Raw genomic sequence first — 27,986 nt, 5'->3', positions numbered from 1 at the left:
GTGGTATCTTAATTATATTAAGACCTTCATACTATGAACATGGTATAGTTCTCCATTTCTTTAGGTCTGCTTTAATCTCACTCAGCACTGTTTTTGCAATTTTTAGTGCACAAGTGTTATATATTTTGTGGTAGGTATGCCTAAGAATTTCATATATTTGATGTTATTATAATTTTTTTTAAAATGTCCAACTGTTGTTGCACCTGGGTGGCTCAGTCGGTTAAGCTTCTGACTTTGGCCCTGGTCATGATCTCAGGGTCCTGGGATTGAGTCCAAGTTGGGCTCCCCACTCAGCAGGGAGTCTGCTGTCCCTCTCCTTTTGTCCCTCCCCCACTCATACTCTCTCTGTCTCTCTCTCAAATAATAACTAAAATCTTTTTTTAAAAATGTTCAATTGTTTGTTGCTTGCATAAAGAAATAGAATTTCTTTCCTACTGTCCTGGCTTTCTGAAATCTTTCGAAACTTACTTATTACTATTTTTATAAACTCTGATAAAGGACTTACATCCAGAATGTTCTCAACAATAAGTGGGCAAACAACCTGATCTTATAAAGGCAAAAGCTTTTAGTAGGTTCTCCATCAAATAAGATACACTAGTGACAAATGTATGAAAAGATCATTAGTCATTAGCAAAATATAAACTTAAAAAATATATGTATAATTATAAATCCACTGAAATGACTAACCTTAAAAAGATTGACAATGCCATGTGTTGACAAGGATTTGGGGCAATCAAACTTCTTGTAGATTACTGGTAGGAATGAAAGAGGGTACAGTCACTTCTGAAATCAGTTTGGCAGTTTCTTAATAATTGCAATATTCATTTGCTATGGAATCTAACTTTCACATTCCTAGATATCTACCCAAAGAAAATGAAAACATATTTCTATACAGGTACTTGTGCTTGGATTTTCGGGGCAGCTCTATTCACTGTAGTTAAAACTGGAAGGAACCCACATGCCCATCATGTGGGTAAACAAAACTGTGTTCATTCACAATGCAATATTACTTAGCAATAAAAAGGAATAAGATACTAATAGACAAAACAATGTGGATTAATTTCAAACACATTAAGCTAAAAGAAAGAAATCAGACATAAAAGACCACATAGTAAAAGCTTCCATTTGTATGACATTTTGGAAAAAACAACACTATAGTAACAAAGATCAGGTCAAGGGTTTCTGGGATCTGGTTTCTGAACAGATGGAGATGTTCTATACATGATTGTGGTACTGGTTCACAAATTTCTCAAAACTCCTCAAATTATACATTTCAAATTAGTGGATTTTTATTGTAGATAAATTGTCCTTTGATGGATTACTTTAAAAGAAATCTGGTGAGTTTAATTTACTAGGAAGGCAGGTCTGTAATCCATTATCTGAGACCCTACAGGCCAAATGTGTTTTTTTTTTTTTTAATGTGTTTTGAACTTCATAATTTTTGAAAGCTTATATAGTATATTACTCACAGACTGATATATATCATCCATATACTTATACTTTTATATAGTGTACTAAAGCCAGCCTTGATGCAGGAATTGATCCCATAATCAAACACAATTCTATTTCTGTAACAAAACATACGTGTATTCATGAGTAGAATCAGTATGTTCTATGAAGAGCCTCTTGTCACTTTAGATGACATGTTGCTTCTTGATTTTGCTTCTTGATTCTTCTGAGACTGAGAGGCTGTGGTCTTGGCCAGGCAGTTTGGTATTTGCTCTAATTTAAGGTTCAGAGGTTGGGACTGAGAGGTGAGATAGTCTGAGGTTGAGAAAACACGAGGCTGGAAAGGGAGGTAGATCGCAGAGGATCACATTGTACAGTTTAAGATTTTCCTGGGCATATTTATACATTATAGCTACTAAAATGGGAGATTAGTTACTCAGAAAAAGGAAGAACTGGTTTCTCCTTCAGTAACAAGCTCCTGTGATTACTTATGAAAACCTTACTGTAATGGAAATAGTACATGCAAGTCTCATGGTCCATAAAAAATAATAATACAAAGGCATCAAGGTCAAGTCTTATACTGAAGCCCTTCAAAACTCCTCAGTCTCTTTAAGATAACGTTCCAGCTTTCAGACAATTTTGTGATCTAAACTCGTTCTCTGGGTCTCCTCATTGTCCCTCCCCCCTTCCCCTCCCCCCATCTTGGCATGTGAAAAACTGTACCAAATACCCAGTCAGGCGCTTGTTCTGGTTGTTCCCTAGCTTCTTTGTCTTTTAAAGCCTCTCTGACTTTGTTAATACCCTTTCCTCTGATTAAGTGCTATTCTCTCCATTCATTCTTTGGTAAATTTCTCTTCTACAGGTTATAAATGCTTATAGAAGCCACACAGAAAACATAAATGAGTAAAGCAGCCAAGGGTTGGGGGGGGAGGAGAAACAACCACCAACATATATTGTTATGTAAGACACCCATCATGTAGAGGGCTCTTAATAATGGTGGCCTTAATTAAAAATGGTATTAGGCCATAATAATAGAGCTGAGGCACCATAGAGAATGCAATACTATTGTAACTCTTCCCAACCTGTCACTGTGAAGTGGAAATGTTTACATATTACGATATCTTGAATTTTTTTTCAGTAGCTTCCTAAATCAACTCCTTCTGAGACCAAGGGAAAATATGCCAAGTTAAGTTGTCTTTTTGCAAAGAGCACCATTTGAGGAATTTATGATATTTGGGGCCATCAGTCCTGTTCAGAGAGATTCCATCTCTTCCCTCGAGGAGCTTCTCATCAGCATCAAACACTTTAATACAGACAGACATATTGGAGCACCATTAGGAACAAAATGGAAACATTAAAGCAATCCATGGATAGTCGGGTAATTGCATTACGTGAAGGTCAAGCATAAGTGGATTTGTAGTGGAAGGAAACAGTGACTACCTAATCAGGGCAGAGATCAGGAACTGCACGTGGGAACTGGGCAGGGCAAGGGTACAAAATCACTTACCTAATCAGTCCTGGAAGATTTCATGGGACGAGTGGGGAGTCAGTAGCAACCATCAGCCTGAGTGGGAGCTCAAGAGTCTCTTGCTGTCTTCAAAATGTATGATTTTTGAATTAGGAAATTGAAGGCTACACATTAAAACACGCTGTTATAAAGCAGGGAAGATTCCTTTTCTTTCGTCTTTGGCTCTGAGATTGTCCTGTAAGGCCACCCTTATCACGTGAGAGTATCCTTTTATGCAAGTAGCATACTAAAAATGTATTCAATAGTTTAACTCCAAGTTAATTCCAAGTTTCAAAATTTAATTTAAAGATTTTTAATTTCTAGTTTTACAATATGTCTTAAATTTCACTGGCAAAAATCAGATGTTTGCTGTTTTTCTTTGTTACCAAAGTTCTTGAAAATATCCAGGGACAAATCTAATGTAAAAAAAAAAAGCATTTTCTGACTCTAAAAAACTACAAGAGATGTCTTGGTTCCCTGTTTGGATGAACTTCATTTTATGCTATCCAAAATGTGTGAGCACAGAAACCCTTTAGATAATTCGAGCTAAGGCTGAACCCTCGGTCCCCTTGATCATATAGAAGGAAGGTGTATTTCAAGAAGAGGTGTGTCCCTTGGTGCTCAGGGGATGTGACCTGACTTTTACTGGGGACAGAGATGTTATGCCCAGTCTGATGGAGAGCTCACTCTCTCCTTCGGCAATACATTCAAGATCCCTGGGGAGAATACTTACCCCATGTGACTAAATTCTCCAAGGCTCTAGTATTACAACCAATTTCTTACGTTGTTTCTTCAGTAAAGGCGTTCTCTTGTTTCTGAAAGAACTCCTGAGATACACGATTCAAAGATATTATATTGCCCCCCTGCCCCGAGACTGCCCCCTCCTGTCAGGTCCTTTAAATTTCCTAAAGGTCTTATTTTCCCAATCCTTTAATCATCTCTGTGGTAAAAAATTAAGTTCTCATGCCTTTTTGTCTCACTCTGGATGAGGTACTGGCTGGCCTAAGTCCTGTGGGTCATATTGATATGTTTCTACACAAGTGAGACCTTCCCGCTTTAAATTGAAGTGCTCCTGTGGACTCGTCATGTCTTTTTGAAAACCAACAATAACAAAACACAGCTAGGGACACAGTTCAAAATAAGACACAGAGTGTACAAGTAAGCCAGGATTATCTTTCCTTTGTATTACTCTGGGTCCCTTTCGGGCCCCACTTCATGGGAAAGGATGACCCTTGATAGTCCATTTTCAACAAAATAGCATTTGGGAATGCAGGACTATTAACTCAGGTAAAGCAAAAGGGCTGTTCCTTTCATCTCAGCAATTCCACACCTACTCTCCTTCCAAGTGACTTTTTATAGAATATTAGTTTGCATTAAAAAAAAATCCATTTAATTGCATGGGAGAAACACTTCACCACCACGCTCCAGGCCGATCCCATGTTGCAGCTGCTCCTACTTAACGGGTAATTGTGGCCTCACTCTTTTCCAAGGAACTAATTCTGATTTTGAAAGGATTCGTCCTCATAGTTTATCCTGATGAGAGAGGACTGGATTATTGCTGTGTAAAATAGTTGAAGAGTCTTATTATAGCTATTATGCCACAAATGTTGTATATTGTTAGAGATCCCAGTACTGTCCCACACTCAGTGTAAGATGTGCAGGCACTGGCACCCTTCCCATATTATGTAAAAAAATACTGCATTTTATGAGTCATTTAGTACCATGTGAGGTATCTGTGGACCCTATATCATTTCCTTCAAACTTTCCTCATCATTCTGAAATCCTTTATTTTCTGGTTGAAAGACTTACAATCTAGTCATTTCTCACTAGTCTCCCCAGGAAATAAACTTCAGTACTCTCTGTTCTCCCACTGCATTATATTATGGATTGCATATCATTCTACTTTACATTTAAATTACTTTAGAAAACTATTTAAAAAAAAACAAACAAACCTCTGGACAACAGTAAATTCTAACTGGTAAATTGAGAAAATGTAAATGTTTCCTATCAAAACCATTGATGATGTTTCTAGAACCTTGAAGTGGGGTAGGATTCAGCATTGGTTAGGTTGTAAGGAGAAAAAATACCAACATACCTAATTCAGCCATAATCTTGTTAGGAACGTAAACCTGTAAACACATGCATAACAAGATGGTTTATAATACAACTGGTCCATATCATGGGCTCAAATGAATGGAATTTTAAAAGAATGAGGTTTTCTTCTACAAGAGAGACTGAGCTATCTCCTATTGCTGGAAAGCACACCCTTAAATAAGAGGAGGCCAGTGAAGGACTGATATTAATTTTGTTAAAAAATACAGCATGCTTTGATTTTAGTTTCAATAGTTGGCATTTCAAAGTAAATCCCTCTATAAGATCTTTCATCCACACCTTCAACATAGAGAGGGCTATTACCCTTAAAGAAAATTAACTCCAAGGGCTAACCAAGAGTACCCCTCAAGAAGTGCCATTTTGTTGTTGTTGTTGAATGATTGTTTTTTTTTTTTTTTAAGATTTTATTTACTTATTTGACAGACAGGGATCACAAGTAGGCAGACAGGCAGGCAGAGGGAGAGAGGGAAGCAGGCTCCCCGCTGAGCAGAGAGCCCCAAGTGGGGCTCAATCCCAGGACCCTGAGATCATGACCTGAGCTGAAGGCAGAGGCTTTAACCCACTGAGCCACCCAGGCGCCCCTGTTGAGTGATTTTTATTAGACTCTCATAAGTCTTGGATAGGATTGACTGTGTAGAGGATATTTTCCCTGATGTAAAACATTCTGTGTGTAGTTTGGAGACATTACTACAAATTTAGGGCTTATGTCCATAGTACAAAGAATCAGTAAACATAAAATGCAGTCAGTGGAAACACGTGCAAATTTGAAAACATGACATCATCAAACTATCATCAAAATGAAGATGTGGAGGGAACAAAATAAGATGCTAAGTGTGGTTTGTAATTAGTGGTTAAGGGTTCCAATAAAACTTGTAAAACTAAATAAGAGAGATGCAACGTTAAAAAATTATGACTAGGTCCAGGACATAGTAGGCATTTCAGAAAGGTAGCTATCAACTTTATTACATCAATACTAGTTAAGGAGAAGTTTTGTTCACAGACCCACATTTTTTGGTAATGAGAGTTCCTAGTTCAGATGACCAAATTGTAATTAGGGTCTCTACAGCAGTTCATTCCGGTTTCGTTAGAATAACTGAGTCCATTGCCACACTCAGTCTCTGTAAGGGCAGTGTAGATTATGGGGACCTCGAGACATGACCTGCTATGTCCCCTTGTGAGAGCCAACACAAAATAACAGTCTAGCCAGGAAATTTACTCACGTGAAAACTTTGTGCTTTGAACATTCCCTTTGTGCCCATGTTATCTTTCTTCCTAGACAACTGGTTCTCAATCCTTCCTGAAAGTTGAAAGCCCCTGGAAAGCTTCTACAAACTCCTATGCCCAGTCCTTACCCTAAATGGATTGAAACAGAATCTCTGGTGGAGAAGTCCAGCCATGAGTATTTTTCAAAGGGTGTGGGGTGACTCCACTGACCAAAGTGAGAAATACTGCTCTAGAAGACTAGAACACATCTAAAAGAGAACCTATTTCAAGAAATTTGTTCTTGTATGTCAACCTATACACAATACATAGCATAGAGCCTGACTCTGCTTATATGGCTTTGTTGAATAATATCCGAGTGAATGGATGGACAAATAGATTAGTAAAATTAGCCATGATGTAAAGTTGAATATCCTGGAAATTGAAAAATAATATAATACCTCTCTACTATTTTTATCTCCCAAATTAGTAAGATTTACTCAGTGGCTTATCTATTCAACTTCCTCCATGTTTTTTCTGGGAGAACTGCTCTCCTTCCATATATGATGGGCCTTGGGTGGAGCATTTTATTTATATAAAATATAAATATTTTTTTCAGATCACACTGAGTTAATCTTTACAGCCTACTCTTCATGTAGGAGTGATTGGGGTTAAGAGTTGTTTTTTTTAAACCAAGAGCTCCCATTCCCCCCTGAGCTGGGAAAAACTCAAGCAATTCTGTCACACCAGCTGGGTGCCTTACAATCTGATTCAATTCTGACAGTATCTCCCTGGAGATAGCATCAGATCCCACAGGCTAAGGGCTCAGCCCCACAAGACTCCCTGCACTGCCCCAAGAATAAGAAAACCATTTGAGATGCCAATGACAAGCCCAGGGTGATAACTGTGCTTCTGACTGATCAGCTATCAAACAGAATATCCTATGACACCATCCTCGGGTTTGAGGACTTTAGCAGAGTGTTTCACAAGGCTCAAGAAAAAGTTTACTTACTGTTTACATATTTATTATAAAAGGATATGACAAAGGATACAGATGAACATCCAAATGCATTGAGTAAAGTATGTGGGAAAAGACGGAATTTCCAAGCTCTCTCCAAGATAACCACTCTGCATGACCTCCACTTGGTCACCAACCAGGAAGTTCTCTGAGTCCTGAACTTTGGCAATTTTTATGGGGACTTCATCACATAGGCATGATGGATCATCAACTCCATTTTCAATCCCAGCAAGCCCCCCCACCTCCATCATGAAATTGAACTTCCTGGTCTACTTTCCATGTATGAGTGATTGGAAGTCAAGAGCTTTTTTTTTTTTTTTTTTTTCTAAAGATTTTATTTATTTATTTGACAGAGAGAGATCACAAGTAGACAGAGAGGCAGGCAGAGAGAGAGAGAGTAGTAGGCTCCCTGCTGAGCAGAGAGCCCGATGCGGGACTTGATCCCAGGACCCCGAGATCATGACCTGAGCTGAAGGCAGTGGCTCAACCCACTGAGCCACCCAGGCGCCCCTGGAGTCAAGAGCTTTTTTCATCAAAAGCTCACATTCCCACCCCTCACACCATGCCACAAACAAACATACCATTTTGACGCTACTGATTGCACACGAAAGAAACCAGGTACAAATTAAGTAGAGGAATACATAGTTCCCGTGTATGTAGGTTTCTTCTCAAGACAGAGAAAAGTAGTAGGTCTAGAGAACAAAGTATAGACATTATTGTTTTCCCTAGATGTCAAAATGTTGATAATGAAACTTTTCATCTTCCTGATGTTCACAGGGTCATCAAACAGATATCAATTACAGATTCTAAGAAAGTTTTCATAATTGATATAATATGTTGATAATAAATGGTGAATTAATGATAAAAGTTTAAATTTGGGAATATTTAAGTTAAAATCAATTTTTTAAAATTTTGGAAATATATATAAGCATATTTTAGCATCTATAACTGAATTTTGAGCACTGAAAATCAAAACACAAAACATTTAAATTTTATTATAAAGAAATTTATTAAGAGGAAAAAAATTTCTACTTTTTATTTTATTTTATGCCCTGAAGGACCTGTAAATATGGATATTCTTCAGAATCCAGTGGAGAGGAATTCTTTTTTCTCACTGCTCTCTCTCTCCCTACACAATTTCCACCATGTCAGTCTTGAGGTGGGGAAAGTGTTAGATTTTTGTTACTTCTAGAAATGATGAAGGGAAGAAAGAAAACAATGGTTTAAGAGAAAAAAGGATGCAAGGAGTACAAAGCAATGCTAAGTAAAAGCTTCCTAAAAAGCCATGTGTAGACACTCAATGATGTTATCATTTCTTATACTTTCTTCATAGATTTTCTTCCAGATCTCTCTGATTGTACCTGACAGGTGCTCTCAGTTGCAGGGGAAACAACATAGCTGTCAGAAAGTTGTACAGAGCAGTTGGCAGTCAACATGCACTGCACAGTTGTGTGGGGTGGCAGGGTGTTATTAGTAGCCTTAGCACAGAATGAAGTAGAAAGGATGAAGTACTTCCAGGCTTCTTTGCAGGGTCTTGGGCCCTACTGTGTGTGGCTCCTTCCTCCTGGGAAGGTAAATATCACCTGCTATTGCCTGGACTTCCCACCAATGACAGAGTCTCAGGGATAAATCTGCTGGACTCCAGCCAAATTTCGTGCCCCCCCCCCCCCCCCCGCAGCCATCCGGAAAAAAACGAAGTTGCAAATTTCTGTGTTTTAGAGGTAAGGCGGGAAAACATGATTGGAGACTTTCTCCTCCCACTTGCGGACCAGAGAAAGGGGGAGGCTGATTCCAGGTCTTCAGTGCCTCTCCCAGAGCATCAGTGGGCTTCCAATTACAAAAAGACAAGAATCCCATCAGGGGCAACTAGCAAGCCCACGTGTTTCCCCTGTAGTCTGATCTTGTGTGTTGATGAACCTTTCCCTATTTACACTTTGATTTACTCCTGTGGTCTTTTTGGAGTCTCCAGGGCTGCCTTAGCTTTGCAAACCCTCCAGTGGGTCACAGATCATTGGGAGGTGAGGGCTGGAGGCGGAAGCCAGCGACAGAAGGGGGTAGGCTTTTAAGCCCATCCACACCCTTGCAGTCCTTTCGGGTCCCTAGCCTAGAAGCCCGCTATAGCGCACAGTTGATTCGCGCTCCCTGAGGGTTCCCGGTCCCTAGGACCGGCGCAGCATGTAATAGCCACCTCCACCAGGGGCTGGGAGTAGGGGTGGGGACGCAGGGATGAGAGTGGGGAGAGCCACGAAAGGGGAGGTGGCGGATACAGAGAAAGAGGTGGGGACAGCCGCGGAGGGGACGGTGGGAGCGGGGTGGGGCCGGGGCGGGCCCGGGGGCGGGGCTCGCCACAGCGCCCCCTTGCTGCGTGCTCCCTGCCGTGCCCCGGGGCCGCCGGTGGCTGGGGCTCCGTAGCCCCTTTGTGTACGACTCGCTGGCCGGGAGGAGCGCGGATCCCGCACAGCGGAGGCTCCGCGGGGTCCCGCCACCCCGGCCCTGCCCCGGCCGCCCTCTCCTCCTTTTTCTCCGCTCCTCCCTCCTCCGGGCCCCGGCCCCCAGCCTCGAGCTGCAACCATTGGGTCGCAAGCGGCCCCGCGTCCTGCCGCGCACCCTACCCCGCCCGGCCCGGGGCGTTCACCCCCCCTACTCTCGCCCTGGCCCCCTCTTCATTCCTCCCCCCATCCCAGGCCTCCAAGGTGGAGAAAATAAACTAAAAGCAGAGCAACTCAGAGACTCCAATAAAACGCCCAGGACCTAGAGCCCGAGCGCGAGCGCGTGTGCCGGGCGGCGAGGGGCGCGGGAGGCGGGGATGGGGGGGCGGGCGGGGGGACAATGAGCGCATGAAGTTACCTGCCCGGCGGCAGCGGCGGCGGCGGTGGCGGCGGGGCCGGGAGGCGGCGGCGAAACAGGCTGCGCGCTCGGCGCCGACGGGTGCGCGCCGCGGCTTGGGGGAGAGTTGAGCGCTTTTCCCCCCTCTTTTTTTTTTTTTTTTCTTTCTTTCTTTTTTTTTTTTTTTTTTTCTCCTCTTCTTAAACAAACCACAAACGGATGTGAGGGAAGGAAGGTGTTTCTTTTACTCCTGAGTCCAGACACCTCTCTCTGTTCCGTCTAAGCTTGTTTTGCTGAACACTTAAAAAAAAAAAAAAAAAAAAAAAAAAAAGGAAAAGAAAAGGAGTTGCTTGATGTGAGAGTGAAATGGACGTAAGATTTTATCCACCTCCAGCCCAGCCCGCCGCTGCGCCCGACGCTCCCTGTCTGGGACCTTCTCCCTGCCTGGACCCCTACTATTGCAACAAGGTGAACGCTCTGCTTTTGTTTCCACCGTGTTCTTGCTGCTTGATCCCGGGAGGGGGGCGGCGGCGGCGGCGGACCGGCTCGGCTACCGGGGTCGGTCGGTGGAGGCCGGTCCCGGGCGCGCTCGAGTCGCAGCCCGCTACAGCCCTGCGTGCGCTGGGGTAGTAAATACTGTGCAGCAGCTCCGGGGGTTTGCCAAACACCGCGATTGTGCGTAAAGTGACAAGATTTGCTCGGATTCTTTCCTTCCTGCTGTTCGCGACTAAGGCTCCCTGCCTAGGTTTGCCGGGGGGCGTTTAAAAAAAATTAAGAGAAAACCACGGAATACTTTGGGGGTGTGTCTGGGGTCCGGGAACGCAGGCAGAGAGTAAGAGAAGTCAGTTTATTTTGTAGTTTCCCCTTCTGCTTCCCGCCCTCTCACGGGCTGCGGGGACTCGTGGCACCGCTTCCCGGACCGGGATTAGTTGCCAGGGGAGCAGCCGGGAGTCGGGGTGCAGGGAACAGGGAGACGCCTCCGCCCCCCGCCGGGAAAATTGCTCCACAAGTCTTTTGTTTTCGCAAATCCTTTCGGGCGCCCGAGCCGGGTGTTCGGACACCGGTTTGCGGACCGAGGTGCAGCAGGGTTGCCGGGTTTGGGGGACAGCTCCGGCTTGCGGGGGGCGGGGGGCGGGGGGCGCGGTAAATGCAAGTTTGTTAGAAGCCGGGCGAGTGCGCCGAGTTTACGTCTGAAGCTCCAGCACTCCTCACGGCGCTTGGAGAAGCGTCCCAGGCTGGGCTGTACCCACAGCCCGGTGACCCCAGGTGCCAAGGCCGCGGGGTACCCGGGCGCGGCTGACCAGGCGGGTGGCCCCGGGCGGGCCTGGGGGTGGGGGTGGGGAGGCGGCCAGGGCTACTGCCAAGCTCTGCTATTCCCATAGATAGAATAGTCAGGGGGTGCGAAGGGAGGGGGTTACTCTCGGTGCTTCTCCAACTCTCTGCCCCGGGAGGGAGGACGCGCGGGGACCGGTCTCCGAGGGCAGCCGCAGGGCCACGGCTTTCCTCGCCCGGGGCTTATTGGACGTGTGGAAGCTGTCCAGCCGGGTGTACGTCGGCGGGGAGGAATGAGTTCTCTGAGACACCGGGCGAGTGGGTTAGACGCCCAGCTCCCGCTTAACCTGCTTGGTACTGTATTGCAAGCAGTTCCCTGTAGGTCCCTCCGTGAATTCCACTGGATGAATCGTTGGGACCCTTAATATTTGCCTGCTGGCGAGGCATCATCAAACAGCTTTTTTACGTGATACAGAAGTATTTAACGCGCTGCATCCTCAGCCCCCCGGACTCCCCACCACGCCACCCCCTCGCAGCTCCAGAGTCTTGGTCAGTCGGGACACACACACACACACACACACACACACACACACACACAGCTGTGAGTTAAGTGATCCACAGATAGCACCCTATGCAGACGCTCCTTGATGCTGGGTACAGTGTAAAGCTCGGTAGAAGGCTATGCTGAATGTCTATGATGGATAGGCAAGTTTGAAAAGGAGGAAATAGTCTTGTGCAAGGCAGAAAAGCTTATCATACAGGGAGCTCTTTAGGTACGAACAGGTTGGAAAGCTCAGGTAACTTTGGCAAGAGAAGTTTGTGTAATGAAGTTTCATTATTGGTTAGTACCATAGTTCTTTTATTCTTAAATCTGTTTTGCCTTTATAAGCAAGTATTTTGTGTATTTAACATTCTATTTTGCTCATAGCACTAGTACTAACAAAAATAATAAAGTAGCAGACCTATCATGGTTAGTAAACACATCTTCCAGGGTGGTAACCAGTACCAAAAAGAACCATTTTGGCAGTGAAACTGGACAAATCTGATTAGATTGATTGGTGATTTTAGGCTCCAAAAAGAAGGTAATGATTTGGATACACATTTCACTTGTCATTCTTGTGATAGTAGGGTCAGATTTAATTTAAAAGTTAAATGCTTTGGAAAATCAAGAATTACTTCAATATATTAAATCATTTTCCAATTAAGTGCTTTAAATAATTTTCGTGGGTTGTGCTGTGAATTGAATAAATTAATTCAGAAAGTCTTCAGAATTTCTTTACTAGCTCATTGAAGTTCCTTTCAAGGCCCCCCCTCCCCCCCCCGTAGGAGAAGCAAACTGTTCTTTTAAAATGCAAATTAGCCACCCTTTCTATAGACTAGTTGCAAGTCTTCTATTTAACTTATCCAGGGAATAATGGATTTTTAAAGATGCAAAGTCATGATATACTTCTAATAGTAGGAAGAGACTTTATGGAAATGCTTCTGGAAGAATGCCTTCCCCTGCCTTTCTCTGGATAGCAGTCTATCAAATATATTTGTCACTGATCCCCGATTATATTAAACATACTGAGTAGGTTTGGTAGGCCCCAGAAAACCTAGTTTTTCTACTCCATCATGATCAGCACTGGTACACAACTTCTATCCAGCTTCACTGTTTTAGTTGCTTAGATTGTAGTCAACTAGCATTAATTTTTGCAGTGACTCAAGTGGATTTGCAGGGATGTGGAAGATGGGCAGAAGTTTGAAAGAAGTTTGAGATAAGAAATCTGCATCTACATTTAGTGAAAGCAAGTTGGATCAGACTTCCCTGAAAGAGCCAAGACAGCAAAGTAAACCTTGTGTCTTTCAGAGGTGTAATGAATATGTGGTTTATTACAAGAAACAGTCACTTTGTCAGGTTATTTGTTTTTAATAGGTTGATAAAACCATAAATTAATAATTATCTTTATTTTAAATCTGTCAACACTTTTGTCGTTGAAGCTGGTGTGCTAAGTCCCAGTGGAACCAGGATCTTTACGTGCTTCAGAATTGTGCCGTTGTACCTATAGTTTTCCCACTGATCTTTTTTTCAATGTTAGAAGAGACCCTAATCCAGAAAATGAGTATTTTCTTCCTCAAGCTTTTCTAAACTAGAAGGAGGTTGTGTTACCCCGCTGACACTTTCCGGCTGCTGCTCTATAGATTGCCAAAAACGCTACTTACATTTTTCAGTCGATAAACTCCAGAGGAGGCTTTTTTTTTTTTATTTTTGGGAAACCGTTTAATTTACTATTGGTCTATTGTAAGAGCACATTACGTTATGAACACATCACTATGCAAACTGGCCTCCATTTTCACAGAGCCCATTGAGGGAGAAAAGTGAGAACAATGCGGACGATGTTGGTTATGGCAAGGGTACGAGGCATCTCTTATACAAACAGCCAGAACGGATGGCATGTTGCTGTATGTAGGTCAGCCTTTGAAACAGCAGCGTAGCTCTCAGACTGGACAGAAACATGCAGGCTGAAAGTAACAGTGTTCACCTCTTGGAACTTAAAGCGTGGTTACATTTCAGACATTGAGAGATGGTACCATAGTCAGTTTCATCTAATTAAGACTATTTTAAGTTACACTGTAGCCCTTAATTGAAATTGCATTAAAGGGACTCACAACTGGAGTGCAGTAGTAAAATATAGTCCTATTTTTTGTTCTAGTTGAAGGTGTCAGAGCATCAGTGCAAATCTATACCCACGGAGTAAGAACAGTTCCTTTCAGTTTCTTAGTGCAGTGTCATTTGTAAAGATTGTTTTCACGGATTTTATGCTAAATTGGGACAAAGAAGTGGCACTTTTTCATTTTTACAATGATGTGATGTGTTCAGTTATTGCTCAGTATCTGCCCACATAAGGAGCAGTAATACAATGATGTTATGACATGGCTAATCACAGGGATGCTGACCTCTGCCATCAGTGGGAGAGGAAATAATGGTCTTTACTGTTCTCAGTGGTTGCTGTTGTGGAATCAGGTCCTGAAGCTTTCTTTGGTTGGTTTAGACACAGGCAAGTCCAAGACACAAAACCCGTGCTCAATACTAGTTATACACAGACTAAAGAATAATGGCCGTTTGGGATGTTGGGTTTTTGTCATTGAAATGAGGAAGGACAGTGTATAATCTTTTCATATAAACATAGGAAGAAGGACCTATTTGTGATGAACTCAGCGTTGAAATGTCAGAGCTAACATTAAACACTCCATAACTTTTGAGAAAAACAAGATTCATTATTGTTTCTGCTACATCTCCTTTGAGCTTATTATTTTCCTATTTACTTAGAGCATTATGTCTTGGACTTTAAGGTGACAAAACTCATCACATCTAAAATACAGGATATACAAGCACATTAAGGTGGAGTCATTATTTCTACTCTAATTAATAAATGTAAGAAAAAAGGAGAATGGGAGAAGAAGGAGGAGGAGGAAGGGGAGGGTTATAAGCAATTTAGAGCATCATGCCTGATTAGTTCTCTATCCACATACATAACTTCTAGGACTTCAGTAAATTCATAGTTGATACTTGGGACATCATTAGTGTGATTAAAACTCCCTTGGGAGTTTTACTGGCTGGATCTTTCTTAAGTTCTGAGGTCCTTAAAATGTGCTTTAAATAAAATTTTTATAGGTAAGAAAGAGCAGAAAACAAGCAATCATACGGTTTTGGCCACCAAATCAGATATCACACAAAAACCTCAAATGTAGCTATCTTGACTTTGTGGGATATTTCACTGTCACAAATTCCAGTTTTAAATGTCTGTGTGAAAATTGTAGTATGGGTTTTGGAGAGATCAAATGCTATTTTTAACATAGCTTATGTGGCTTAATATTCTCACAGTTTATCATATTTTTTTAAGGTTACCGAATGATGATATTAAGGAATGTTTTAATATTTTTCTTAGGAAAACTAAACTGATATTTAAATATTATCTTAATAAACTGCTATTGTAGATCTTTTTTAAATGATCTGATTGCAAGGGATGTAAGAACAGGAAAAAAGTAAGGCACTTGAACCTGGAAGAAAAAGGGAAAGCTCCAAGTTTCACAGTGACTTCCTTGGGACCAAAACTGGGCCTCAAATATTGGTTTCGGTATGTGGAACTATTTTTTTTTTTTTTTTTTTTTTTGGCCATGCTTTTTTGCAATGAGCTCAATTCAAGAGAGGGATAATGTAGAGAATTGGAGGAAAATCATACTTAGCTATAAAAGATGATTTATTCTAATATTTTCCAACATTTTGCTAGGATACTAGAAAGTTGAAAAGACCCTGGGGATATTTCTCCACTGCTGGTAATCCCTCCTGCCCTGATTTGAAGACTGCCCTCAGTATCAGGTCTGTCTGTATGCCCCCCTGCCTCCCCACCCCCCACCCCCGCCCTTCCCAAACACCTCCAGTCCAGGAAGAGCTTGGCAGCCTGGTTTAGCTCCTCCCTAATCTTAAATCGAACCTGGGAGGTCTGTACCTTCTAATGTGAACTTTCTTCGCTCTCCTCAGGAATGTGACTCAGCATTGTGGTTATCTTGGAGAGCATGCTTCTTTCCTCCTTGTCATCACTGTTCCAATCATCATGGTGACCTATGCATTCTTCCTCCAGTACCTGACCTTATTTTCTGGTTAAGGAAATTGGAATCTGCCAGTCTCCTGGCTCATACCCACTTTTTAAAATCTTGAATTAGGCTCTTCTCTTTTTCTCCATTTCCCAATCTGAGTGAATGACATAAGGTCATGCAATAATAGACCTAGAAACCATAGATACTTTGCTGTGAGGGAAAATAACTATGGCGGTCACTTCTAAGGTCTACTAGTTTCCACCTTTCCCCCACATTTTAAGTGCAGTGTATTTAGAGCTTGGAAACAGTTTCAGGAGCATCCCTTTCAGTGAGAAGTCTTTATTTAGATTATAAAATAGTATAAAAGTGGGACTGTGGTCTCCAAATCTTGAGTTGGCCTGCAGTAAGTTAGGGGACTTAACGCTTACAGAAAGTAAATGGGTTAACAGACTTAATAAGTGTTTTCATCAGAATATGCATGGACAACTAAAACAGGAAGAGTTGGACATGCAGAACTTATTTAACTAATCAACTTAGATAACTTATCCTACATGTCAGCTCTCCGAACGTGAATCTCCAGGTCCCTGGGAAGTCTTAGCACAGAATATTTATCTTGTATCTCAATAAACATGAAATGTAGCGATCGTGACTTGATGGAATGTTGTTAATAATTACATTTTTTAAATGGCATCAATTGTTTAAGATAAAACTTACATTGTATACAACCAAATCCAAGAATCTAAAATGTACACCTTAGGAGAAAACAAGATTGAGGTGAACCATAATTTTAAATACTCTGGCCCCAATTATAGTTCTTACCTGCAAGAGGCTTCCATGGAAACATCTATAAGCTTGAATGCCACCTTGTTGGTCTCAATTAAATTTAAGCAAAATTCAAATATGCGAATGTTTAATTTTACCAATTCTAAAGAAACTTTCTTGCCTTTCCTTTACTTTCATTCTGGTGTTATTGATATATTTTTCAATTGATCTTTGCACTTCTCAGAGTCAGATAGCCTGTGGTCTCCAGTGGTTGACGGGACCCACAGTCAATACTGAATAGCGTTAAATAGCGTTAGGAAGCTGGAGTGCCAAGGCGATAGAGCTTACATCTGCCCTAATGAACTTGAGAATTTTTTGTTTTACACCATGCATGCCAAGTTTCATCCCGAAGAGCAATTTCTCATTAAAAACAGTCGAGTTATAAACTGCTTAGAAATGTGGTTTATAATGGAAGTGCCAACAGACTGTTAATTATAGCAGTTCTTCCATAATACTTTGAGACATGGAATTCACATTAACCTGAATGAGCTTTTCCTGGTTATAACATGTTTCTCCCTATAGCATTCATTTTGAAAATGGGAACATTATATTGCTCTGTGCTTGGATGTTGATGGTACAGCAGAAAAGACCAGAAGGAAGATAATGCCAGAAAGAAATACCCTGCTCTTTCATGATAGGAGATACCAGTATTTTTCCAGACTTCTGTAGTTTGGTCTATGGCAAGTTTGCATTACTTGATGAATAATGTCAAAGCTAACTTTTAAATGCTATCTTCAGATTTCCATTTTACTCGTGAAAAATCATTTATACACATTTATAATACCAAAGGTCGTGCAACCAATGTTACTATTAATGCTTTTCTCTTTGTCCATTTTTCACTTTGGACTTTTAAATGCTTCTGCTTTAGCCAAGTATTTATTGGTTTTCATTCCTGAGTTATGTGCTTTTATGAAGCTATCTTGAAAGGACTCCCAATTAAACTAAGGCTATGGTTGGTTGATACAAAGCTTTGTTAGTGGCCAAGAAAATATAAAAAGTTATTTTGAGTTACTACGAAGACCTACAAGTTATATGTATCTGATCCACACGGCTGAAATGGCAGCTTCTATAGAAAATAGCTTTTCTTTGATGTCTGGGAGCATCTTTCTGGGGGTTACCTAGTCAGAGAAATTGGTGTGTGTGTGTGTGTGTGTGTGTGTGTGTGTGTTTTCTTATGTTCCTCATGTCCTGGATATATTTCTGGTGATACATGCATGGGAATTTATCATAAATGGCAGAATCTATCAATGCATACAACAACAACAAGGGAAATCACACTGTCTTGTAGGAATGCCTCATTACCATTCCATTTTAAGAAACATAGCCATATTTCACAGGAGAAGATGCTTTCCAATGCTAGGGCTTTAATTGGGCATAATATAACCTGATAAGATTAAAGGACTAGAGCTTTCTGAGAAAAACCATAGGCTCTCTGAAGAAAAGACTGCTTTTTGTTCAAGATTTGAGATAAAAACTGAGGGCCCTTAAACCTATGTTGACTTACTCCTTAGGCAAAATAAATATAACCATGGAAAGGACATGGTCCCTCCCCCTCTGTTTTCTACTCCCTTTAGAAGCCTGACTTCGTTGTGTCTGGTAAAAGTTCTGATACTATAAACCTTTAATCCACCTGTGTCCCAGTCTGCCAAGTATCCACTAGAGAAAATAATTTATATTTGTATCAAGGAAGTCTTACGAGAATTAAGGAGTCAACGGAGGCAGATTATTTTGAAATCCTGTGGTGAAAGATGTTCAAGAATTCAAACAGTGGTAGACCTTAGAAAAATACCATATTCCCGGCACACTTCTTATATTTCTGCTCCTCTAGTGACACAAATGTATTTTCCAAAGTTGTAGACCATTGATTCTTCCAGCATGGGAGTGAAAAGGAGAACCTTTTGTAGAGGGTCACAGGTGAATTGGGACAAGTGGGGCATGTGTGGGTAGGTCTGAAGTCTCCTCCCCCTTTCCTTTATGGATAAGCCCCTCCCCCCCAGGGCCTTCCTCCTTCTCCGAGTTGAAAGCCAGTGCTGTACCCGCCAGAGATGCTTCTGGTAGGAGCTGGTACCTGTTTGCAGCTAGGAAGGTGAGCTAGAAGTTGAGGCTAACTGCTGCAGAGGGACTGCCCTCTTACAGCTCTTGACTTCAGGGAAGCGCTTGCCGCTCTGTACCTTCCTCTGATGGATGGGTCAGAGCTGCAAATATACAATGTGTGAGATTAATTACCGAATGGATCGACTGGGTCTAAAGATAGTCCAATTACATTGAAAGCGTATCTGTGCACCACCTGATTTTCTGAAGTCTTTTAACTCAATTAAATGGTTAATTAAAAAAAATGGTGGGGTAAAGGGTGATGTTCACTGGCGTCTTCATACATTGTGAAAACCAGTTCTCCTTTTCTAGGGCAACAGGCCTCAGCCCAAAATGCCAGCAACAATTGTATAAAGAGAAATGTTAATAATAAAGAGTCAGGATAACCTTTCAACAAAAAGTATATTTTATCATTTGGCAGATGCAGTCATGAACATTAATCATAGAACCTGCAGATAGTAGAAGCTTAATATCAAAGCTAATGATTTATTTTATGTTAATGACTTTCTGCCAGGGCATAAAAGACTGTTCATAATGGACTCTCCGCGCTATGTTCAGTTACTAAGGCTAATGGGATAATCTTTTCTCTCCCAAAATTAAGCTTTTTGAAATAAATTATGCTGTTACTTTTCAAGGTAACTCTCAAAAATTTACTGCAAAACTAATCTTTTAAGAACTGCTTAAAGAAATAAAGAGGAAGAAAATTCCAAAGCAGCTTTTCTAGTTCATGTGCAGTTTTACTTAATTAGAGAGAGAAAGTTTGCATGTATGCTAATATCCCTGAACTTGCAGTGCCGAATAGTTGTAAAGTCAGCCTTCGGTGACTGCCCATGTCGGCCTTTGGAGAGTCAGCCCCCATGGGTATAGAACATGTTTTCGTCACTTACCAGGCAATAATGAAGGGAACGGTAGTAAAATTGAGTTGTTCACTGGGAAGTTTTTAAAATCATGTTTACAATTAGTTATAACCAACATTATATTTCAATAAGAGATAATTTGCCTACTGAAGTTCACATAATGTGCTAATCATGTCTAGTGGTTAATAAAGGCCTCCTACCTCACTCCCCTGATGGCTATAAAAGGCTATTATATTCATGGCTGCGGTTCAGGTACAGCTGCTCTGTGTTAATAATGCATCATTGTCCCACTAATCAACACACCAAAGGTCAGCCCCCCTAAGCACCTAAACCGCCTATTCTCTTTCCAAAATATTTATTAACACCTTAAAAGCGTATCTGTTCATTTTCCAGGCTACTTGTGTGATAAGGGTTTCGTAACCTGAGCTAGGTTACAGAGGAGATGAATATATATTCACACTAATTTTCTCCCATAAACATGTTTCCCATTTCCACAGTAAAGGACTGAATTAGTGTAGGGTTGTTTCAGTCATGAGCCTCTTTATAATGAAGTAGGTGTGCTCCAAAGTGAGAACATTTTCAGATTGTGGGTGTTATTTAAGGAGACATTTTGGAAGGAAAACAACTTCTCAATAACCAGAAGCATTTGAAGTCCACAGAGCCAGTCGGGAAATGGGGAGGGATATTTATAATCGAAACAGACGGGAATCGGTGTTAGTTTATAAACCCAATACTGTAGTGAAGTATTATTCGCTTAATTGTTCTTTTGGCATAGGAAAGCAATAATAGCAAAAGCTTCTTAAACCATATTTTCTGCACACAAAGAATACATTCACGTGGGATTTCCATTTTGCTAGAAAATCGTGTAAATCAATAAGCTAGCACTTATCTGCATTAAAATTAGGTAGACAACAATTTATAGGCACAGTGATAGTGTAGTTCTCTTGATACCCTTGGTTAGTGTTTAAGATAATCCTTGCTTTTGTGTCCTCAGAGAAACCAAAATGTTAAGTGAACAAGATCTCATTTTCCCATCTTGTATTATTGTCTCTGTTTCCTCTTACTCATTTTGATAACCTTGCGTGTGTGCGTGCGTGTGCGTGCCTGTGTGCGTGCTTGTGTGTGTCTCCTTCCTTTATGATTCGGGAACCTTCAGTGTTTTAAGAGAAGAAAAAGACATGAAACTCAACTATGTTTCCATCATCAAGAGAAATGCAAAAGGCAAACCAGGGGGAGGAGCCTGGGTTTCTGCAGCACCTAACGTACAATGGTACCTTTGTCATGCTTTAAATATATAATGCCTACAATAAAATATGTACAGGCACAGTTGTGATCTATGAAGTCCCTGGCTCCAGTGCCATTGTTTGTAGTCTCTACGGTTGTCATACATTGTTCTTTGCACATCATACCCTTACAGCAGAATTTGACACCATTTCTAGCTTTCAGCCTGCACCATTTTCATTGCACAATATATATGAGTTTGACAGGGTGTGTTGAGGAAAACTCTGGCAAGCAATTGATATTTTGAAGTGGCAAGCGTTTCAGCAGCTGCCTGCTTGTGAAAAAGGAATGATAAGATATACTGTATTGTTAGTTTCGGGGAAAGCATTAAGGTTTAAGCTCTGTAAAAATGTACACATTATTCGTCCGTGGCGAAGCAAGTCTTTTATGTTTTTTAGAGCTTAGCTCACTGGCTGATGTGAACTAGAATGACATTGGTCAGTAAATGAATAGGAGTACTTTGAATTTGAACTGCTGCCAATTTTGCACCAACAAAGGAACTGACAAAAGAAAGATTTTATGTGAAATGCAAAGCACACCCAATGTTTTGGGGGCGGGGAAAGGGATGGAGAGAGAGAGAGAGAGAGAGAGAACCACACGGGGGAATATTCTTTCACACATACTCGCGAGGATACCAAATAGTTAAAACACATCCATTTTTCATGGCTCATCAGCTACGACCTAAGCTGTTTTATCGAATGTTCTTTAAAAACCTGTTGTAGACACATAGGCTTTTAGAATTTGTTCATATGGAATTTAGAGTGTTGTTCTAAATATCACACTGTGCCCTGGGGGCCTGTTGGCAGAATATCAGAGCTGCCCACTGTTGGAGTCACCAACTCTCTCTCTTGTAGTGGGAAATTATAGTTTAATCAGTTATGGCACTTTCAGTGTGTGACGTTCATTAGCGAGGCAATTTGTCATGACTGCTAATGGTCAGAATGCATCTGCTCTCTCCGTTACAGAGCGCGATAAGGAAGAAGACAAATATTCCAATATCTGATAGTATTAACTTGTTTCAAATTTGTAATCCAACGTTAGTTGCTCAAAACAGACACAGCAGCAGATTAATAAGTAGCCTCTATTCAATTTTACTGGGCCCTGTTTTTAGGGATTTATGACTTTCAGGCACACTAATGTGCTATTATGAAGGGCACAGTCTTTGATTAGATGTTCAACAGAAAGTAAGTTACGAGCAGCGTACCTTCTGGGTTCATCTGGAAAGAATTTATGTGCATAATATTTTCTATAGAACACCATAAATTGAAAGGTTGATGCATGCAGTATTTCTGACATGCTAAATATTCCTCTTATGATTAAAAAAAAAAGTCACTTTCCTATTGGTTTATAAACTGGTCAGTCACTTTTCAAGGGAGATTAGCGTCCCGATCTATTTGAAAAGTTGTAAAATTCTGGTGAAAAACTTCAGAGTGAATTAGAAACATCACGTTTTCCCCCCAGTACACTGCTTTATAAGATCATTGTTCATTGTTCTACATGGGAAAAGTTAAGAAAGATTCCGCCAGTTGAAAAGGCTGGATTTTTTTTTTCAAATGTATATCTCATATTTTCTAGATATTACATCACATAGCTTGCCGGACAAAATCTTTTTGACACATTTTCATTTTTAATGAAAGGCCCTAAAATTCAGAGCATAATGATTTCTTAGAAACTGAACCCAATCTTGGTAAAAAAAAAATTCGTTCTTGCTAGTAACAAAAGCTGTTACTGTTTAAGTTCCTGTTGAGCGGTTAGTCGGTACGCTTCACTGAATGTTGTCAAAAAGGCTTTCCTCATGATTGACAACCCGGCAGGAATGTGAATGGAGATTTTAATTGCGTATCATGTGTGCATATCAGAGTGAGCGAATTCATGACTCTGCTTAGCTCCATATCTCTGCAGGTCAGCCGTGCCAAAAAATGCTCTTTTATGTGCAATTTTTCCAAAAAGAGAAAGGTGTATGTGTACTGAAATCATCCGTTATTCATTTCTAAAGTGAAACACTTGTGTTCCCTTAGCCTCGGAGTCTGAAAGTGGAACAAAAATCCATTTTGAGATTTCTTTCTTTTACTCTTTGCCCTTACACTTGGATGATGTAAATTCTTTTGAGTTACAAGTTGGGAAAAGTCTGCCAGAACATATTTTTCTTATGGCACTTGTTATATGAAGGGTGTTTGTCTTTCTTTTTTTTTCTTTTTTTCCCTAAAGAGGACTTTGAAAAGAAAGAAAAAATGTAAGCCAGCGGAAAAAGTTACTGAGGTCAATTACCTTTCTATACAACTTGCAATCTTTAGAAAAGGTCTGGGGGTTGGGTGGGTGGAGAAGAAAGGATATATTTTTGAGAGGGGAAAGATTCATAAAGTTGCATCTGAATTTTGGTAAAAATAGCAAAAATGCAGTGCTTATGGTAAAGTGACATTAATAAATACGTGAATGTTCATTTCTTAGAAAAAGCTCTCCTCTGCCGAAAACATAAAGGTCAAAGTTTCATTTCTGCCCTCACTGCCTTGTCCAGATACAGGGCAGTGATGTACCATTTGTCTTTATTGAGATGTCTCACTCCGACACACAGGAGATTTTCAAAGTGGGGTAAAAACTTGCTTCGGAGAGAGACTGCCCCACCCCCGCCCGGACCGCTCAAGAACTTCTTACTGTAAAAACGCGACGAAACAAAAATGTGTGATGAATACGCTTATATAATTTTTCATTGGCGTGATGTGAAAATTTGGCACGTGGGCTGTAAATTTACCGCATAGCTACTTTTCCATGTCATTTTGAATAGGTGAGAAAAAGATTAGTGCCGGGGTCATTTTTAAAGAGAACTGTAAGAGTAAGTAGGGGAATGTTGAAAAGATGGTGACTTTTATAGCCTTAGGAGATCCCATGGGACTTAACTTTGTTCTGGGCTCTAATATGTTATCTCAACACATTTTAGAACATATCAAATTGCAGCCTGGTGATTCAGCCCTTCTTATGACATGCAGTGCAGGGTGATTGCTACACGACGGCGATGCTGTACCTTTAAAACGCCGAAGAAGAAAAAAATCTATTTTATTTAAAAAATCTAGCTCTATGTATGGGTGACATTTTTCTAATGTTATGGAAGACTATTTTGTACTTTATATGGAGAGCTCAGGCAAGGAAAAAATCTATTTACAAAATGAAAAAAAGCTCTCAGCTGAATGCATTTCACTTTTAAAGATGATATTCTGGTAATGAACTTTATCAAGCAGAGACCATTTCAGTAAAAGTATTAAAGTAGTTCCTATTTCGGTTGCCTCACTTAAGGCTGTGTCACTGTTTCCATTATAACTTCTTATTTTCAGGTGCCTCTAATGCAGTCCCCATACAAATATTTGCACAGGGATGAGATGAGAATATTTTAGTCTACGAAGTCGACTTTTTATTTAGAATGCACTTCTGAAGAAGCGTGGGGCTTTGTTAATAAGGCATTCACTGGACAGCACCTGTGTGCAGTTTTAGGCTGTGTTTTTAGGCGTGAGATGAGGAAGCGGTGGGCCCCTGCCTTCGGGCGGCCAATCGAGAAGAGAGGAATACAAAGGACCAGACCAGAGCAGAGCTGAGGTATAAACTGATGTGGTAAGAGGTCGGTGCTCAGAGTGCTGGGGGTACAGAGAGCAAAGTAATGGATTGAGGTGGAGGGAATCCAAGCGGCTTCCTGGAGGAGATGGCATTTCAGTTGGTCTGAAGAATTGGAAAGTTACTCCTATTTTTGAATTAATTTTTATGTTCCTACCTCTTTTCGAAATGACTTGAGGCAACTTAAAATTAAGAAACAAGGCCGACAATAAGGCTATGAATAGCAACACAGCACATCACAGCCCCGGAAATGGAGACACAAGCATACTTCTTAGCTTTGGTATTATTACTATAATTAAACATTAAATTTGGCCCTTGCTCTCTCATTGAGCAAAACCAGAAAGACCCTGAGTGCCAAGAATTCGGATTACCTGAGAGATGTGTAACACCACTTCTCCATGGATAGAGAGCATTCCTCTAATTAAAGGCTGCATAAGATATAAAATGAGGAAATGCGTGGAGCTGACGCATGGTGGCCATCTGAAGGTGATCGGTTGTGGCACCTGGGTTGAGACCGAGTCTTCTGTGGCGAGAAATTGGGCATGATAGAGGAGGAGGAGGCCCACAGGAATAAGAATCTGGAAAGAACCAGGAACGACTCTGGAATGAGAGAATGAAAACAGGCCTGTGTTTCAGGAAAGTAACTGTTGTCGTTAAAGAGATGGGTTGGGCAAGTTCCAGTGGAATTCAAATCACTGTTGTCAGTGGGCTAATGTCTCGCCCGAAGAGGAATGCCCCAGAGAAGACAGACTGACTGTTTGGGGAGATTACATGATAAAGTGAATGATCAGGTATTGATCTGTTTTTGGTGACTTTTCAAATCGGAGATGAATGATAAGCTTTTAGGGGTTTTCCACTTCAGCTAAAGGGTTGAATTTTCTTAAACTCTAACTTCTTGAAGGAGCACTAGAGTGTTGCAGTCTCCCGGCCAATTCTTTCGTTAATTAATCAGCCAAATCATTGGCAGTGAATACTAATGCTGTGTGTGTGTAGTCTTTGATGTATACCTGCTGAGCTTACTTCCAAAGATGTTAGTGATCGCTTTCCTGAAATTTCTCCATCAGTGATAAATATGCATGTAATTATCTGTAAATTTGGGAAGTATCTTCAAGCATCCAAACATATTCAGAAATGTCTGTCACCAGTTTCACAGGTACCTCGTGATCTTCAGGTAGCCACAGAGCAAAGTTCTCGAAGTTTTCTGTGGAAGTGCCCTGATGAATTTGCAGCCTGAGGGTAAGGAGGACAGGACAAATCCAGAAGTGCCGCTGCAGTCTACATAGGTCTTCGAAGACTGGTGTTCTGCCTCTGAGAAGTACTTGGATTTTATATTATTTACCATAATATCTCCATGTCGTTTTAATGTGAATATGATACTGTAAATCACTTACCATCGAGTCAACTCTGTGTTCCAGGAAGATAGTCCCTGGTATTCTATTGTCTACTTGGCATATTACTCTGCTCCTAGGGGAATGAGTTTGAGAAGCATGAAAGAGTGTAATGGTCTTTAACCTTAGTGTTAAGAAATAGTTTGGAAGCCTTGTAGAAGTCTATCTTGTCTGGTCATCTCTCCCACAGAGAATGGAACGTTTGGTCCATGCTTACTCTTTTCTTGACTCTCACTAATGCTCTAATTAACAAAGTACTTGATTTTAGCATAAAGTGGGAGAGTATTTAGCTAGGGCTCAATTGTTACTGGTGCAGAGGACATAGTGACTTTCCCAGTAAAGGGAGGGAATGGTGAAGAGGAGGGAGGTCAGATATCTCATGTGTGAGTGGAAGAGAGAAATCCTGTAGTTATGGCCAAACTTGATGGAAGAAGGCAGTCAAGACCGGGATTCTATGGTTAGGCATTAGTATATCACCTAACCTGAGAAGAATTTGAAAAAATCTAAGAAAAGGAAAAGTTGGCAAAGACTTTGAATGATTTTGGTGGCAGTTGGAGATGGAGGGTAAGGGCAGGTGTATATAGGTCAGAACAAGACCCTTCAGGTAACAAGAGGCCGAGGCTTGGATGCCCCCTTCCTCTCTGTCCCTCACCCTCCCTCCCTTGCTCTTTTCCTCCCTTTCTTCCCCCACAGGGAGACGTAATTTGGAAGATGATTGACATTATTTTCCAGATTCCTTTAAGCTTATTTCTTAGATGACCTCTTATCTGTGCTCTCTTACTTATATCCTCACCTGCCCGCCATGGGCTTCTGTTTCCGGGCAGCCATCTTTTTCCTATCCTCTCTATCATCATTATGACACACTTCAGTGAACTGAACTGTCTTGCAAAAAGAAAAAAAAAAAAAACCCAGTAGTTCTAATAATGCAGGATGGAATGGATAGATTTCAGGTGTGCATATCCAAGATTTCCTCAACAAATGCCAGCCTTACCTGATAGCCATCCATAGCACCTGACAAATCAGGGTTGGCCGGCTTGGTTGTTTCCCCTTACTTCATTTAAGGCTTAACCTGTTTAAACAGTCAGGCATATATAAATAACGGATATTCCCTCTGAGGACAAAAATATGCCTTTTCATCTCAAAACAACATTTAGGCAGATGAAGCCTTTTAGATTCTTCCTTTCCCCAAATCCAGGAGCTTTTCCTATACTGAACATGTTTTGAAGTTTCATCTGAAATGGCAGGCCAGGGCAATGAACACTGTGTATGTCTGTAGCTTTCATTCCTTTATTTATAAGGTCCCATAAAAGTGGAACAACAACAAAAAAATAATGAAAAAGAGAAGTAGATTTCTTATATTTGATTCCATAGCTTCTTTCTTTCTTTCTTTCTTTAAGATTTTATTTATTTATTTGACAGAAAGTAGGCAGAGGCAGACAGAGGGAGAAGGGCAAACAGGCTCCCCACTGAGCAGAGTCCGATGCGGGGCTCGATCCCAGGACCCTGAGATCATGACCTGAGCCGAAGGCAGAGGCTTTAACCCACTGAGCCACCCAGGCGCCTCTCCATAGCCTACTTCTTTGTGGGGTTTGGAGCCCATGGCCCAGGATCCTTATAGACCCAGCTCCCAGCAGCGTGACATTTGTGAATATTGGTTAATTTATTCATTAAATATTTTCTGAGTGGTTATTATGCATCAGGAACTGTGGCTAAGTGGTAGAGATAGAGAAAGCAAAAAAAAAAAAAAAAAAAAGTGTTCACTTACTTAATCTTACATGTGATAGAAATAATTCTATTTGTGGAAGATGGGTGAACGAGAATTCAGTGGACTTCGATATTTTACCTAAAAACTATCAGTATGAAGCTCTGAATACCCCTGTGTGTTCGTTCATCCATTCACCTCTCGTTCCTTTCTTCCTCCTTCCCTCTCCCTTTCTTTCTTTCTTTCTTTCTTTCTTTCTTTCTTTCTTTCTTTCTTTCTTTCT

The 27,986-nt window shown here is 41.1% G+C and overlaps 1 protein-coding gene and 1 long non-coding RNA gene across 5 annotated transcripts in view; one reads left to right on the top strand and one right to left on the bottom strand.

The window, feature by feature from the left end:
* Positions 1 to 10,211, bottom strand: part of LOC132014036 (uncharacterized) — a 14,328-nt gene extending 4,117 nt beyond the window's left edge. The window contains exons 1-6 of one of the 3 annotated variants that reach the window (XR_009403191.1): positions 10,134 to 10,211; positions 5,052 to 5,085; positions 3,690 to 3,783; positions 2,957 to 3,043; positions 1,585 to 1,786; positions 688 to 752 (exon numbers count right to left, since the gene is read on the bottom strand). This is a non-coding gene — a long non-coding RNA (uncharacterized LOC132014036). Of the gene's footprint in view, positions 1 to 687; positions 1,787 to 2,956; positions 3,044 to 3,689; positions 3,784 to 5,051; positions 5,086 to 10,133 lie in introns of all 3 variants that reach the window. The other 2 variants (XR_009403190.1, XR_009403192.1) reach the window with 2 other exon arrangements.
* A 113-nt stretch (positions 10,212 to 10,324) lies between these two features.
* The window catches only part of TOX (thymocyte selection associated high mobility group box), a 302,580-nt gene continuing 284,918 nt past the window's right edge, over positions 10,325 to 27,986 (top strand). Inside the window, exon 1 of one of the 2 annotated variants that reach the window (XM_059394620.1) lies at positions 10,325 to 10,580. In XM_059394620.1, the coding sequence (XP_059250603.1) occupies positions 10,479 to 10,580 (102 nt within the window). In that variant the 5' untranslated portion in view covers positions 10,325 to 10,478. The remainder of the gene's footprint in view (positions 10,581 to 27,986) is intronic. The other variant, XM_059394619.1, reaches the window with a different exon arrangement.

Source organism: Mustela nigripes, chromosome 3 (assembly GCF_022355385.1).
Source record: "Mustela nigripes isolate SB6536 chromosome 3, MUSNIG.SB6536, whole genome shotgun sequence".
NCBI lineage: Eukaryota > Metazoa > Chordata > Mammalia > Carnivora > Mustelidae > Mustela > Mustela nigripes.
Note: the sequence above shows the minus strand (reverse complement) of the source record. Positions and strands in the feature narration are given on the sequence as shown.